This window comes from Mauremys mutica, chromosome 12 (assembly GCF_020497125.1).
Source record: "Mauremys mutica isolate MM-2020 ecotype Southern chromosome 12, ASM2049712v1, whole genome shotgun sequence".
Taxonomy (NCBI): domain Eukaryota; kingdom Metazoa; phylum Chordata; order Testudines; family Geoemydidae; genus Mauremys; species Mauremys mutica.
Window position 1 is genome coordinate 15,261,233 of NC_059083.1, and position 13,528 is coordinate 15,274,760.

Sequence of the window (13,528 nt, forward strand, 5' to 3'; positions counted from 1 at the left end):
TGGCACTGAGGGGCTGGAGCTGGGCTGAGGGGGGCCATGCAGTGGGGTGGCACTGAGGGGCTGGAGCTGGGCTGAGGGGGGGATATGCAGTGGGGTGGCACTGAGGGGCTGGAGCTGGGCTGAGGGGGGCCATGCAGTGGGGGGGCACTGAGGGGCTGGAGCTGGGCTGAGGGGGGCCATGCAGTGGGGTGGCACTGAGGGGCTGGAGCTGGGCTGAGGGGGGATATGCAGTGGGGGGGCAGCACTGAGTGGCTGGAGCTGGGCTAAGGAGCACTCTTCTGCCGACAAAGCGAATGCCACTTTAGTGGGGGGACACAACGCCAAATGTATAAAATCGCTTCAGAAAATTCGAATAGAATAAGTTTGAATTAATTTCATACGGTCGCCGTATGTACTGGAATATCCACCAGTTTTGCGGATTGTCGGCCCATTCTCTGCAGTTTGCCCTAACTGAGCAACGTCAGTGTGGCCCCCGGGCTTCCGGCCGGTCGACAGCACGTTCGCAAGTCCCGGTCGGTTCTCCCATTTGACAGGCGGCAAAGTGACTCGTCCAAGTGGCAAATCCAGGAACAGATGCCCTGAATCCCAGCCCGTTCCTGCTCTAACCATTAGACATGCTGCTTTCGACAGGAACACAAGAAAGTATTATTGTTGCTGGGGCGGGCAGTGTCACAGCAAGACTCTATGGAGCTGGCGGTGCTCGGACAGGTCTCTCTGTGTCAGTCAGCACCCACTGAAATCATATGGACAGAGACAGGGTTGGCAGGCCCCCAGCCTGACTCTTCTACCACTTTGCCATATCATCTGTTGGAGAACGCAGAGCCGAATTCAAGCCGGGCGCGAGTTGGAGTCTGTCGAGGAAGCTAGCTGACCTGACTACCCTGCGCTCCTCCGGGCCCATTGATAGGTAATGAACGGTCCTGTGATGTATCAGGGGGTTACTGTTGTGTACATGAGAGTCGCACCTAGGGACTGTGCCTGAGATCATGGCCCCCCAGTGCCAGGCACTGTACATATACATGGCGAGAGAGTGTCCCGTCCTGGAAGCGTTTCCCATCTAAATCAGAGGTGGCCCCTCCCCTGCTGTCCCCCCTGCCCCGCAGCCTCAGCTCACTGCGCTGCCAGTACTCTGGATGGCGGGGCTGCGAGCTGCTACCAGGCAGTGCGGCTGCGAGATCTGCTGGCCTGCCTTGGTGCTCTAGACTGCGCGGTGGCGTGGCTGGCTCCGGCCGGACGGCAGCCAGTCCTGGTGCTCTGAGCGGCATGGTGAGGTGGGGAGGGGAAGGGTTGGATAAGGGGCAGGAGGTCCCGGGGGGCAGTCAGGGACCCAGGGCTTAAACTAGAGAGAAGTCACGGTCCCGCGCCTGCTCGGGACAGAGAACTCCGGGGCTGCGGGTGCCGATGTTCTCTGCCCTTGCGGCTTCTCTCCGGCTTCTCTCTCCTCTCTGGATTCATATATTATGTAATATCAAATATGTTGTTTTTCGTATTATTTAATGTACAAATACAAAATAAGCCTTGAAAAATTGTTGGCGCCTGCCACACTCTTCTGAAAATATGAACGTGCTACTGGCCACAAAAAGGTTGGGGACCACTGTCATAGACAGTTTACCACAAACTTTCAGGAGACAAACAATGACATTATTACAACCAAGTTTTATCTAAATGTTAATATTCCCTTTTGATCTCTGAATTCACAGAATAGAGCCCTAGACAGGAACCATTGATTTCCATTGTTAACCTCTAAGAAGATACAGCTAAACAAAGACTACTACAGTTACCATCTTCTTCCATGTCTTTAACAATACACGGTTACCTCTCAAAGCTCTAGTTTATCTGAGGACACACTTTTCTAACATGTCTCTAAAGGTCTAATCTAGGTCAATTACATGCAATTTCCTTAACACTTTCTGTCTCTGTCAGAGAAGTTTAGATCTTGTGTGGATTCTCTCATGTTTATGAGGTGTGATCTCTGCGTGAAATTTTCCCACGGTCCAATCACTTGTCGGGTCTCTCTTCTGTGTGGATTCTCTGATGTTTAACAAGATGTGACCTACGCAAGAAACCTTTTCCACAGACTAAACACTTGTGGGGTCTCTCTCCTGTGTGGGTTGCCCGATGTCTAACAAGGTCTGATCTCCGTATGAAGCTTTTTCCACAGCCTAAGCACTTATAGGGTCTCTCTCCTGTGTGGACTGCCTGATGCCTAACAAGGTCTGAACGCCGTGTGTAACTTTTCCCACAGTATGAGCACTTATGGGGTCGCTCTCCTGTGTGGATTCTCTGATGTTTAACAAGCTCTGACCTACGCAAGAAACCTTTTCCACAGACTAAACACTTGTGGGGTCTCTCTCCTGTGTGGATTGCCTGATGCTTAACAAGATTTGAATTTAGTATGAAACTTTTCCCACACTCCAAGCACTTGTGGGGTCTCTCTCCTGTGTGGCTTGCCTGATGTTTAATAAGGTCTGGCCTCTGTATGAAACATTTCCCACAGTCCAAGCACTTATGGGGACTCTCTCCTGTGTGGATCCACTGATGTGCTACAAGATATGATCGCTGTGTGAAACTCTTTCCACAGTCTAAGCATTTATGGGGTCTCTCTCCTGTGTGGACTGCCTGATGATTAACAAGTTCTGACCTCCGCATGTAACTTTTCCCACAGTCCAAGCACTTGTAGGGTCTGTCTCCTTTGTGGCTTGCCTGATGATTAACAAGTAGTGACCTCCGTATGAAGCTTTTTCCACAGTCTAAGCACTTATGGGGTCTCTCTCCTGTGTGGATTGCGTGATGCCTAACAAGGTCTGAACGCCGTGTGTAATTTTTCCCACAGTCTGAGCACTTATGGGGTCGCTCTCCCGTGTGGATTCTCTGATGTTTAACAAGCTCTGACCTCCATATGAAACTTTTCCCACAGTCCAAGCACTTGTGGGGTCTCTCTCCTGTGTGGATCCTCTGATGTGTTACAAGATATGATCGCTGTGTGAAACCCTTTCCACAGTGCAAGCACTTATGTGGTCTCTCTCCTGTGTGGATTCCCTGATGTCTAACAAGCTCTGACCTCCGTATGTAACTTTTCCACAGTCCAAGCACTTATGAGGTCTCTCTCCTGTGTGGATTGCCTGATGTTTAACAAGGTCTGATGTGTTTCTGAAACTTTTCCTACAGCTCAAGCACTTTTGGTGTCTCTCTCCTGTGTGGTTTATCTGATGTGTAATTAGTGCTGAATTCAAACAGTTCCCGCCCTCGAGGCATTGATAGGATTTCTCTCCTATGGGACTTTTCCCATGGTTATTAATGTCTGAGCAGATATTGAAGATTTTTGCAGGGACCAAGCATTGAAGAGGTTTCTCTCCCGCATGGATTGTCTGATTTGTAACAAGCTGTGGTCTCACAATGAATCCTTTCCCACACTGCAGGCAGTGGTAGGGTTTCTCTTCCTTGGGATTTGTCCGCTGGGCTGTGGGATCCTTGTCTCCTATCCCAGAGTTAATAGATTCATCCACTTCCTTCCCTGGGTGGTTTCCCATGAGCCTTTCTGACCTGTGCCAATTTCCACAAGCTTCTCCCTGTTCCCAGCACTGGGAAAAATTCCCTTCAGCTCTTCCCATAAATGTGCACTGTGGTTCCACTTCCCCTGGATCTTCCTCATGATGGTTCCCCTCCTCCTTCTCATTGACTCTCTCAGCACCTGCTGGGAGAGAGACAATCCAGACAGGAGTCATTGTGCTGGGGAGAAAGAGGAATAGCACAGAGGGAAAACCCAACACAGGAAAGTTGCAAAGAATCAGCAATTGGATTCTGCTTCCAGATTCCACCCAAACACTCACAGGGAAGAAAGCTGTGAAGGAAACTCCTGCAGGTAACAGGACGGGTCGAAAACAGTGAGCGATACCTGCTGACTGCAGCCCTCCCCTTGTTGACATGAGGAAGAACTGTGGGCTCTTACTTACACCATAATTTTGGGATTCTCAACTTTTGCCTTCATTTCCCAGATGCTTTCTGTGTCAGTCCTCACCTGTGCAGGTGCATCTCAGAACCTCTCTTTCCTCACCAGCCTGGAGATCGGGCACCCACGGCTCTTCCCCTCGTTCCAGCTGGGCGATCAGCTCAGGTTTGGGAATGGGAAATCCTATACGTGGGGTGAAATCAGACCAGATCAGGGTGCAGGGAGTATTGAGAGACTACTTGTCACAAAGGCCATTCCATGAGCGGAACCTGTCCCCGTGCTGAGGGATAATTCAATTCCAGAGGATGGGAGCAGGGTCACTGAGCCCCCTTGGGAGACGCAGGCTATGTTGGGATATGTACATATATAACCCATATATCCATGTAATATGTTATAGGACTAAGGTGCCACAAGTACCCATTCTTTTTACTATCACTAATAAATACTGATTCCCCCCTTTGGGTCTTAATATAATCAGCCTGTATTCTACTCCAGGGCCCTACAATTCTTTGGTGCCACAAGGGTCCCAAATTTGGTGGTCTATTTTCAACTGCTGCCCATCTTATGCAATTTTAAACCAAATTTTCTACATCCTCTCCCACCTTACACTGTATTCCAATCTGTTTTTCCCTGGAAGAGAGTATTTTCTATTCCGCGGTGGGCCATAGACTGACACAGGTTAATGATCTCTTCTTTTTGAAGTTTATCAGGTACTCACTTTACCTTGTTTCCTTATTCACTGCAGAACCCCCTTTCATACTCCAGGTTCCCCATCTTTAGGTTCAGCCTCCTGTTTTATGCTGTGAATTCTAGTAATTACCATAACCCCCAAAGGTTCCTGTTTTGCTAATTTAGCTAAAACCTCCACTTTATCATTCCAATATTTTTCATCCCCTTCTCCCTTTGGATGACTTTTAGTATGTCTTACTTTTAATTTTCCCAGGTGTTCTTTCAACCAATCCTTGATACATTTCCAATTTTCCTTGTGGACCAAATTTTCCCCCTCAGCTGTTTCCCAATGGTTCTTTTTCCAAATCCAAATCCAGCGTAACAGTCCCTGTACCACAAAGTCTGAATCCAGACAGACATAAAGGCAAAGTGCAACATTGTTTTGTCTGTTGAAGCAGATCACTAAGGCTACGTCTACACTAAAAACCTCAAAGTGCTCCCACGGCAGCGCTTTGATCTGACAGCGTGGCCACCTGCGAGCGCTCGGGAGAGAGCTCTCCCAGTACTCTATGCAATCCACCTCGACAAGGGGAATAGCACCGAGCGCCGGGAGCCTGTCTACACTGGCACGTTACAGGGCGCAAACTTGCTGCACTTGGGGAAGGATGGTTTTTCACACCCCAGCGAGCAAGGTACTGCGCTGTAACACGCCAGTGTAGACATGGCCTAAGAGCTCTGATCTCTGCTACCTGAGCTGAAGTCATGCCCATGGATCCAGAGAGTCTCCCCATTAGCTTGCACAGCAGCATCACCCATATACTGCTTACGCCTTTCATGGTACGAACGACCATCTGTGAACCAAACCTCTTTTTCTCCAAGGCGTAACGCTTCATCTACTGAGGGGAGCTTCTTCAACTAACGTTGGTTCGGTTGCTGGCAGTGGGCATTCATGCTCTTCTCCTTCCGTCAGGAGGAGATATGGGAACAACACTGCTTGTTTGTTATTCTCACAGGTAACATCTCTGCTAGTTAACGTCAAAGCCCTTTGGACCATTCGGGTATTGGAAACTCCTTTCTCCTCCAGTTTTCCTGATCAGATGTAGGTCGGGGAGAGTGAGATATCTGTATGACAACAGGGGCTGTGCCACTAGTCAAAGTAAAAGCCTGAATGGCCCACACAGCAGCTAAACATTCTTTCACAAATTCCAAACCGCTGCTCCATTGGGGTTAATCTTCTAGACGGCTGCGCCACCGGTATTAACTTTCCCTTATCAGGTTGGAAAGAACCCAAATATACAGGAGTGCACAACATCTGCAGCGTAGGCCAAAGGCCTTACCTCTATTACGAGCTTGGCGACAACCATGGGGAGACAGGGCTATACACAATAAAAGAGGTATAAGAGAAGACATTGTAGGTGGCAATTGGTGTTGGAACTGGAGTTTCAAACTCATCTGATACTGAGACGTTACAAGGAAAAATGTCAGCCTTGGGTAAGATTTTGAGGGCTACACAGACACGTGACAACATTTTTGGCACATTACTGAAGCAAGGAATAAGAAGTGTGGAGCTCCAATTAAAGCAAGCCCAAGCCTTGAAAACATCTCTAAATATGAATGTATTTGGTGTGCCTGAAATTAACACAACAGCACTAGCCACACAGTGTGTACAGATGCACACTTATGAGATACACTACTAAGGCCTTGTCTACAGTAGCAAGTTACTGCGCTGAAACTTGCTCATGGAGGTGCTTTAGCAGCTCTGTCCCAGTGTGGGCGCGCGACCACACTGTCCTGTTAAAGTGCTGCACGGCTTCGACTAACTGAGGGGACGGGAATCGCTTACCCAGTGAGGTCACCGTCTCGTAGTTCTCCTGCATGACGTCCCTGTAGAGGGCTCTCTGAGCGGGGTCCAGCAGAGCCCCCTGCCCCTGGGTGAAATACACAGCCACCTCCTCGAAGGTCACCGGCATCTGGAACAACAAGAGTCCCCCACTCAGCACCTGCTGCCCCAGGCACAGTCCCAATATTCACAGGAAAGGAAGAAAGAAAAAGAAAACAAACAATCTCGGAAGCTCTGGGAGGGGCAGAGAAGGAGATTCCCACCCCCACCCTGCTCAGAGCAGCCAGGAGGCTTCATGGGGTGGAAGAAGGTGAAAGCTCCTTGTCCCCCCACAGCAGATGGAGAAGGGAAGCATCTTCTCATTTCCCACACGCCTGCCAGCCACAGGCTGATACAGGAAGCAGAGCTCTGAGCTGGGGACAGGGACAGGAATCCCAACAGCTTCCCCTCATATTTCACAGCAGCCTCGGGCCAGTGGGGTCAGGCTCCAGCACTGGGAGTCTGGTCAGTTTTCCCAGCCCTGCCCAGGGGGTTTGTTTCATATTTGAGAAATGGGGGAAGTCTTCCCCTCTCCCCACCGCCAATAGGCCTGCGCAGCATGTTTATCGCACCCTGTCTCCTCCCTGCCTCTCCCTCCCCGTGCCCAGCCCCTCCCTGAAGATCCCCTACCTGAGCTGGCTCCATCACAGCCATTTCCCTGCCCCGCCTCCTGCACGCCAGGACGATCTGGAGTTAAATCTGGACGTGATTCCTCAGCCTGTCGGGGCGAGGGGGGAGGTTACAGAACGGGCTTCAGTCCATGTCACACCCCGATTCCGCCCAGGCTCTCTCCTGCAGACAGACACTTTGGACTCTGCCACGCTGGCAAGAAACCCACTTAGTTTATTAGCACCCAGGCCAGGCCCCTCCTGGCAGAACTGAACCCCCCGGGGCACCATTAAACCCTCCCAGTAACAGCGTCTCTGAGCCAAATGCTGGAAAAAGAGCAGAACCGAAGGAGCCACTTCGGGGGATTCCCCCTGGCACTGTAGTGTCAGCCCCTCTAACTCCCTCTCGGCCCTCCCCTCCCCCCACCCCCCAAAGTAGTGGGGTGCTTCAGCAAAGTCAGCAAGCGGCTTCTCCTGCCTCAGCTCCGCCCCTTGTTCCCAGGAGAGTCAGTCTGCCCAGGGGGTGCAGGGAATGGATCCGGGCAGGGCTGGGAGCTGGGAACCTCCCTCTCCACTTCCTGCTCCTGCTGCCCCTTTTAGTCTGCCCCCCCCCCGCTTTTTGCTTGGAGAACTGGCGAGTGCCCCATTGTCATGAGCCTTTGCACTTACTGGCTAGATCACCCACTGCCACTGCTAAGAGGGAGTTGATCCTGACGGAGTCTGTTAGGGCAGCAGCTCTGGGACTCGCAGACATATAGGGAGCCCCTCCCCGTCCAGTATAAACTCATCAGCAGGTCCCGGAAAGGGGCCATTGGTGCAGCGTCACTTTCCTGCCCAATCCCAGGTCTCTCCTCACCTGCAGGCTGCAGCTCAGGGGCTGGTGTGAGCAGAGCCGGGGGCTGCCCCAGGGGCTGGTTCCAGTCACTGGAACCTGCCCCCTCCCCCAGGGCTGGGCACAGAGGGGGGTGAATGCAGGTCCCCCTGCACAGACCCTGCTGCAAAAGAAGCAGAGGCTCAATCTGAGCTCCCAGGTCAAAATTCAGAGGGCAGCAACATTTTACCCAGGGAACTGCATTCCAGGGCTGTAATAACATGAGCAGGGAGAGACATGCGCCCGCCTACTCCTCTCCCTTAGCCAGAACTGGAGCCCTTTGGTGGCAGCAGTGATAGCAGACACCTCTGTGTTCTTGGGGAAGCAGGGTGCAGTATCCAGCCTGACTTATGAAAGACTCCCCACCACCCTCTGCTTAAACCAAAACCCATCAGAGGAAAAAAACTTGCAGACAGCAGTGAAGGGCGTTGGGAGACACACCTAGACCCCTCCTGACAAGGGTGACAAGATTAAGAATGGAGAGCAGAGACAACTCCCCTAGCCTCATCTGCATGGAAGATGGGACAGGAAGACATCTCAATTTACATACTGAATGGAGACCAGAGAACCACACTGAATTCTGGAAACAGAAAAAGCAAGGAAGCACTGCATCATGGGAATTTCTGGATGCTAATGAAACTATGTCTGCACACACCCAGCTCAGCAATTATCAGACCAATTCTATAAAAGCAGCAAAGAGTCCTGTGGCACCTTATTAGACTAACAGACGTTATGGAGCATGAGCTTTTGTGGGTGAATACCCACTTCGTCGGATGCATGTATTCACCCACGAAAGCTCATGCTCCAAAACATCTGTTAGTCTATAAGGTGCCACAGGACTCTTTGCTGCTTTTACAGATCCAGACTAACACGGCTCCCCCTCTGATACTTGAGACCAATTCTAGTAATGAATATCCAAATAGTGAAGCAACCTAGTTGCATTGTGAGCTCCCTGGCCAAGAGTGATCAGCTCCTTTTGTCTAGTCTAAAGAAAACCCTTGAGTCATCAGCTTACCTATAAACAAATCTAGTGATCTCCCTTTGAACAATTGTATTTTCTCTACAAAAATCCCTACTCACCCCTCAGTCCGTGTTCTGATGCTTAGATCCAAACTCTGCATCAGTTCCACTGGGACTCTATATTCTCCTGAGGGTTTGGCTACACTCGAAACACCAAAGCGTTGCCACGGGAGTGCGACTGCGGCAGCGCTCTGAAGTCTGAGTGTGGTGGCGGTGGCAGCGCTGGGAGAGAGCTCTCCCAGCACTGCACGTACTCCACCTCCCCGTGGGGATTTGCTTACAGCGCTGGGGATTCGCTTACAGCGCTGTAACTTGCTGCGCTCAGGCAGGTGTTGCAGCGCTATAAAGCACCAGTGTAGCCAAGGCCTCAGTGATCGTGCTGGGGACTCTGCCTGCCTCCTGCCCTCAGGACCCTCAGCTACCAGCATCATCTGGAAACCCCGATCAGTTCAAGCTTCAGCGAGCGGTATATTAACCTGTAGTAATGTAGGTTATGTTGGTTTAGGCTCCTTGTGCAGTTATCACTATTATTCAATAAATAACTTGTATGGTTAAGCTGGTTGCTTCTCTCTCTCTTGCTGAACTTTACTCTTTTGTGTTTTTAGCTTCCCCCATTCACTCTACAGCAACGCTTCTCTTACCTAAGCTAAAGCTCCCTGCAGCGCCCAGAATACTGTGGGGTTTGCTCATCAAGCACGTTACTGCCAATACAATTGTGTTGTGAGAGTGGGGATAGGGACGTGCTGAATCTGGGACGCATAAGGGTAACAGCTTGAAAGTGCTGCTTGACCCAGTCCATGGGGCCCAGGGGCAGATAAGGAGAGTCAGCTTGAAAGTGCTGCTTCCTCCAGCCCGGTGAGTCCAGGGACATGTAAGGGGTCAGCTTGACAGTGCTGATTGACCCGGTCCACTCAGACTTGCTCTGTTAACGTATGTGTGGGTGGGTGTGTGCTCATCTGGTTCTGGGGCTGGAGAAACCCAGCCCTAGGGAACCGCGGTCCTGCAGGGTAGCTCCATTGGGAGGGGACTTGCAGAAGGGAGAAGTAAGGCTCCATATGAAAACACACGTGACACAAGCAGCACATTGGTAGAATTACAGAATCCCCTTCCCCAGAAGAGTAACCCGAATAAATGAGCCTACCCCAAAGTAATGGGCAAATCTGGTAACAGCAGCTAATGCCTGAGCCTCCCTGTCCTGCCCCTGCAGCCCCCAGGGCCAGGCAGGCAGCAGCTGATCCCATTGGCCCAGAACCAGCAGTGACTCCAGTCTGACTCCGGTGTGGCTGAGATCTGAATCCTGCCTGGAAATCAGACCTGGGCCGTGGGCAGCCCCCAACACTCAGGAGAGACAGACCCCACCAGCACAGGTGTGTCTTTGGCACATGGGGCAGCGGGGAAGATGGGGGTGGATCATCTGGATATTTGCCTTGTAGTTTCTGAGCCCTGTGGGGGATAGTCCCCAGCCCCCCATCCTCAGGTTCTCCCTTCCCCAGCCGGTCTCCTCTTGCTCTCAGTCTCCCCACGGCCTTCCCTCCCCCCACACCCTCTTTCCCTCCATTGCAGCCTCGTTCCCATCAGTCCCATAATTCCCCCCTGAAGCCCGATCCATCGACCTGCCCCCGATCCTACAAGCCCATCACCCACTTCCTGTTCCCCCTCCATGCCCACACATCCCCGCCCCTCTTACACCTCCTCCCGCGTGGCTCCCCCCGCCCCGCACCCACCGGGGCTGGCGGCAGCTTTCCCGGGCCCCGGGCGGGAATCGCAGCCAGCTCCGCTGGGAGCAGCCTGGGGCCAAACCTCCCCCTGCAGCCCGGGGGTGCCGGGGGGGGGCGGGTCTCTCTACCTTCCCTCCGAGCGGGGCCCCCGGGGCAGGGGCCGGGCCGGGCTGGGGGCTCTGCCCTGGGAGAGGCTCCTGGGGGGGGAGCAGCGGGAAGGGCCCTGCTGGAGATTCCCCTCTCCCGGCTGCAGCCAGGGCTCCGGGCTCCCAGCACCAGCCGCCCCCCGGGGCTCGGGGATCTTGTAGGGAACCGGGAATCTACCAGCAACCAAGCGTTACTGCAGCGAATTCACTTCAGTCCCCAGCTCCCTTCTGGGTCCTAGCGATCAACCCAGCTACATGCAGCATCTCTGGGCGCATGTTACCAGCACTGGGTGACCAGACAGCAACTCTTCAGCGCTAGGACCCAGGAGCGGCCGGGAGGCGGTTCCGGGGCAGCGAGCGCTGAGCTCCGGCCAAGTGGAACGACAGAAACATGAACCGCTCCAGATTTGCTACTGTGGCTGCACTGAGCATGCGCGGCCGAACTGAGCATGCCCAGTAACCTCCGCTGTCGCCACTGCCCTCTCTCTGCCCTCACTTCTACTCACGATTTGCTGCCTGCTCTTTGGGGGCGTTTAAAAGGCTCAACGGGGCAAATCGCAGCGGGGGGGCTGCCAGGGGCTGAGCGGGGGACAGAAATTTACTGGCCAGGGGGGGGTCAAGCTGCTCTAGGTGTTAGGCCTGAATAAAGATGTAGCACAAAAACCAGTTATGTCAATCTGACTGAAGTGAGCATGTTTCATAAAGCCCTGGGAAAAAGTGAGATACGAAAGGGAGGTGCATTCCTCAAGTTACCAGCTGCGTTAACTCCTGTCTTCCAGTGTCTGGTGCTTGGCAACTATGCTGATAAGAAAGTTGCTGGGGCATCACAACTTGCTTACATTATAAAGAAAGACAGATGTGCTTTGTTATTAGGGTTTGTTACTAACCAAAGGGGGGTGGGATATGGGTTGTGTGAAGTGAATAATTTATGACGTAATAAAACTGTCTATATAAGCTAATACTAAGCTGTAAAGGGGGGGCTGGTTCTCTTCGGATACGAGCAGTTCTTTACTGACACGTGCACCTGTCAGTAAAGAACTGCTCGTATCCGAAGAGAACCAGCCCCCCCTTTACAGCTTAGTATTAGCTTATATAGACAGTTTTATTACGTCATAAATTATTCACTTCACACAACCCATATCCCACCCCCCTTTGGTTAGTAACAAACCCTAATAACAAAGCACATCTGTCTTTCTTTATAATGTAAGCAAGTTGTGATGCCCCAGCAACTTTCTTATCAGCATAGTTGCCAAGCACCAGACACTGGAAGACAGGAGTTAACGCAGCTGGTAACTTGAGGAATGCACCTCCCTTTCGTATCTCACTTTTTCCCAGGGCTTTATGAAACATGCTCACTTCAGTCAGATTGACATAACTGGTTTTTGTGCTACATCTTTATTCAGGCCTAACATAGGCAGCGGCAGGAGAGAGGCTGAAGGGGAAAAATCGGGGGTGGGGGGTGGTAGCCGCGGCTAAGCCCGGGCTGGGGGGGGGAGACGCTGCCAGACCCTGTGCGGGGACAAAACCCCCATTTAGGGAGGAGGTGGCGGGGGACAGTGGCCCCTCGGGATGAGCCACCTGCTGCGCTCGCAGATCTGGGGGTGTCGGGGCTGTGGGGGGGGGGCAGAGGCTGTTTTCAGTTCTGCCGTGTGTCAGACCCGGAGCAGGGGGCGGGTTCCTGGGGCTGGGTCTTAAAGGCGCCGGAAGACCAATTCCTAGACTGTCAAAGCGTAGACAGCGCTGCTCCTCTCTATCCTATACAAGTGCTGCGGGGCTGTTACTGCTCCAGCCAGGAGACTGAATGCGGGGAAATATTGTACAGACGCCCCCTCCCTCCCTCACACTCTGCCTCTCACATTTTGACTATGTAAAAGTGTCTTCTATCAGTTTCTATGTCTCTATGAAATCACTGCAGCTCCTTTCTCTTATACAACCTGCTGATTTGGTAACTCCCTCCCAGAGCCCACATGTCTGTACCCCCTCCTGTACCTGAATCCCCTGCCCCAGGTCAGAGCCTGCACCCGTCACTCAAACTCTACATAGCCTGCAACCCTCCTGCACCCCCAACTCCATCCCAGAGCCTGCACCCCAAACAGGGCCGGATTAACCTGTTGTGGGCCCAGTGCTAAACATATTTGTGGGCCCCCATGGGGGAAATGTGGACATGGGGGCAGAGTCCTCAGAGCGAGGGGCTGACTGGGGGCAATGGGATATGAGTCATGGCACGGCAGGGACAGCCCCACTCCACCCAGCCCAGCCCAGCGCTGCCATTGTGCTTCTTCCCCTTGGGGGTGGGCCCATGCTGCACCATGCTACCCCCTGCCCAGCACCCCTCTGGCTCCCTACACCCAGCGCCACACCACCCAGAGACCCCCACAAACCCCCTGCCCAGACCCCTCCGGCTCCCTACGCGTAGTGCCACACCACCCAGAGACCCCCCACAAACCCCCTGCCCTGTACCCCTCTGACTCCCTTCGCCCAGTGCTGCACCATCCAGACCCCCACAAACCCCCCTGCCCAGTGCACTCCCAGATCACTCCCCCACCCACTCAGAACCCCCCCACAGATCCTCTCACTGACCAGTGCCCCCCAGCTGAAGACCCCCCACAGCCCTCCCACAACTGCACAGTGCCCCATACCTTCCCACCCAGAGCCCCCCTACAGATCC

General features: G+C 52.9%; 1 protein-coding gene across 1 annotated transcript; it reads right to left on the reverse strand.

The window, feature by feature from the left end:
• Window positions 1-1,636: 1,636 nt before the first annotated feature.
• Window positions 1,637-3,652, reverse strand: LOC123346595 (zinc finger protein 436-like). Its single transcript, XM_044984072.1, has 2 exons — window positions 3,544-3,652; window positions 1,637-3,092 (listed from the first exon to the last, which is right to left on the reverse strand). Exons 1-2 carry the CDS (start codon window positions 3,650-3,652, stop codon window positions 1,999-2,001), a joined length of 1,203 nt encoding a protein of 400 aa, XP_044840007.1. The 3' UTR covers window positions 1,637-1,998.
• Window positions 3,653-13,528: the final 9,876 nt, after the last annotated feature.

Coding starts and splice junctions, on each gene's coding strand:
- LOC123346595 (XM_044984072.1), bottom strand. CDS start 3,652: ATGAGGAAGATCCAGGGGAAGTGGAACCACAGTGCACATTTATGGGAA. Junction 3,093..3,543: donor GCTTGTGGAAATTGGCACAG/GTCAGAAAGGCT, acceptor AGACCTCATAAG/TGCTTGGACTGTGGAAAAGT.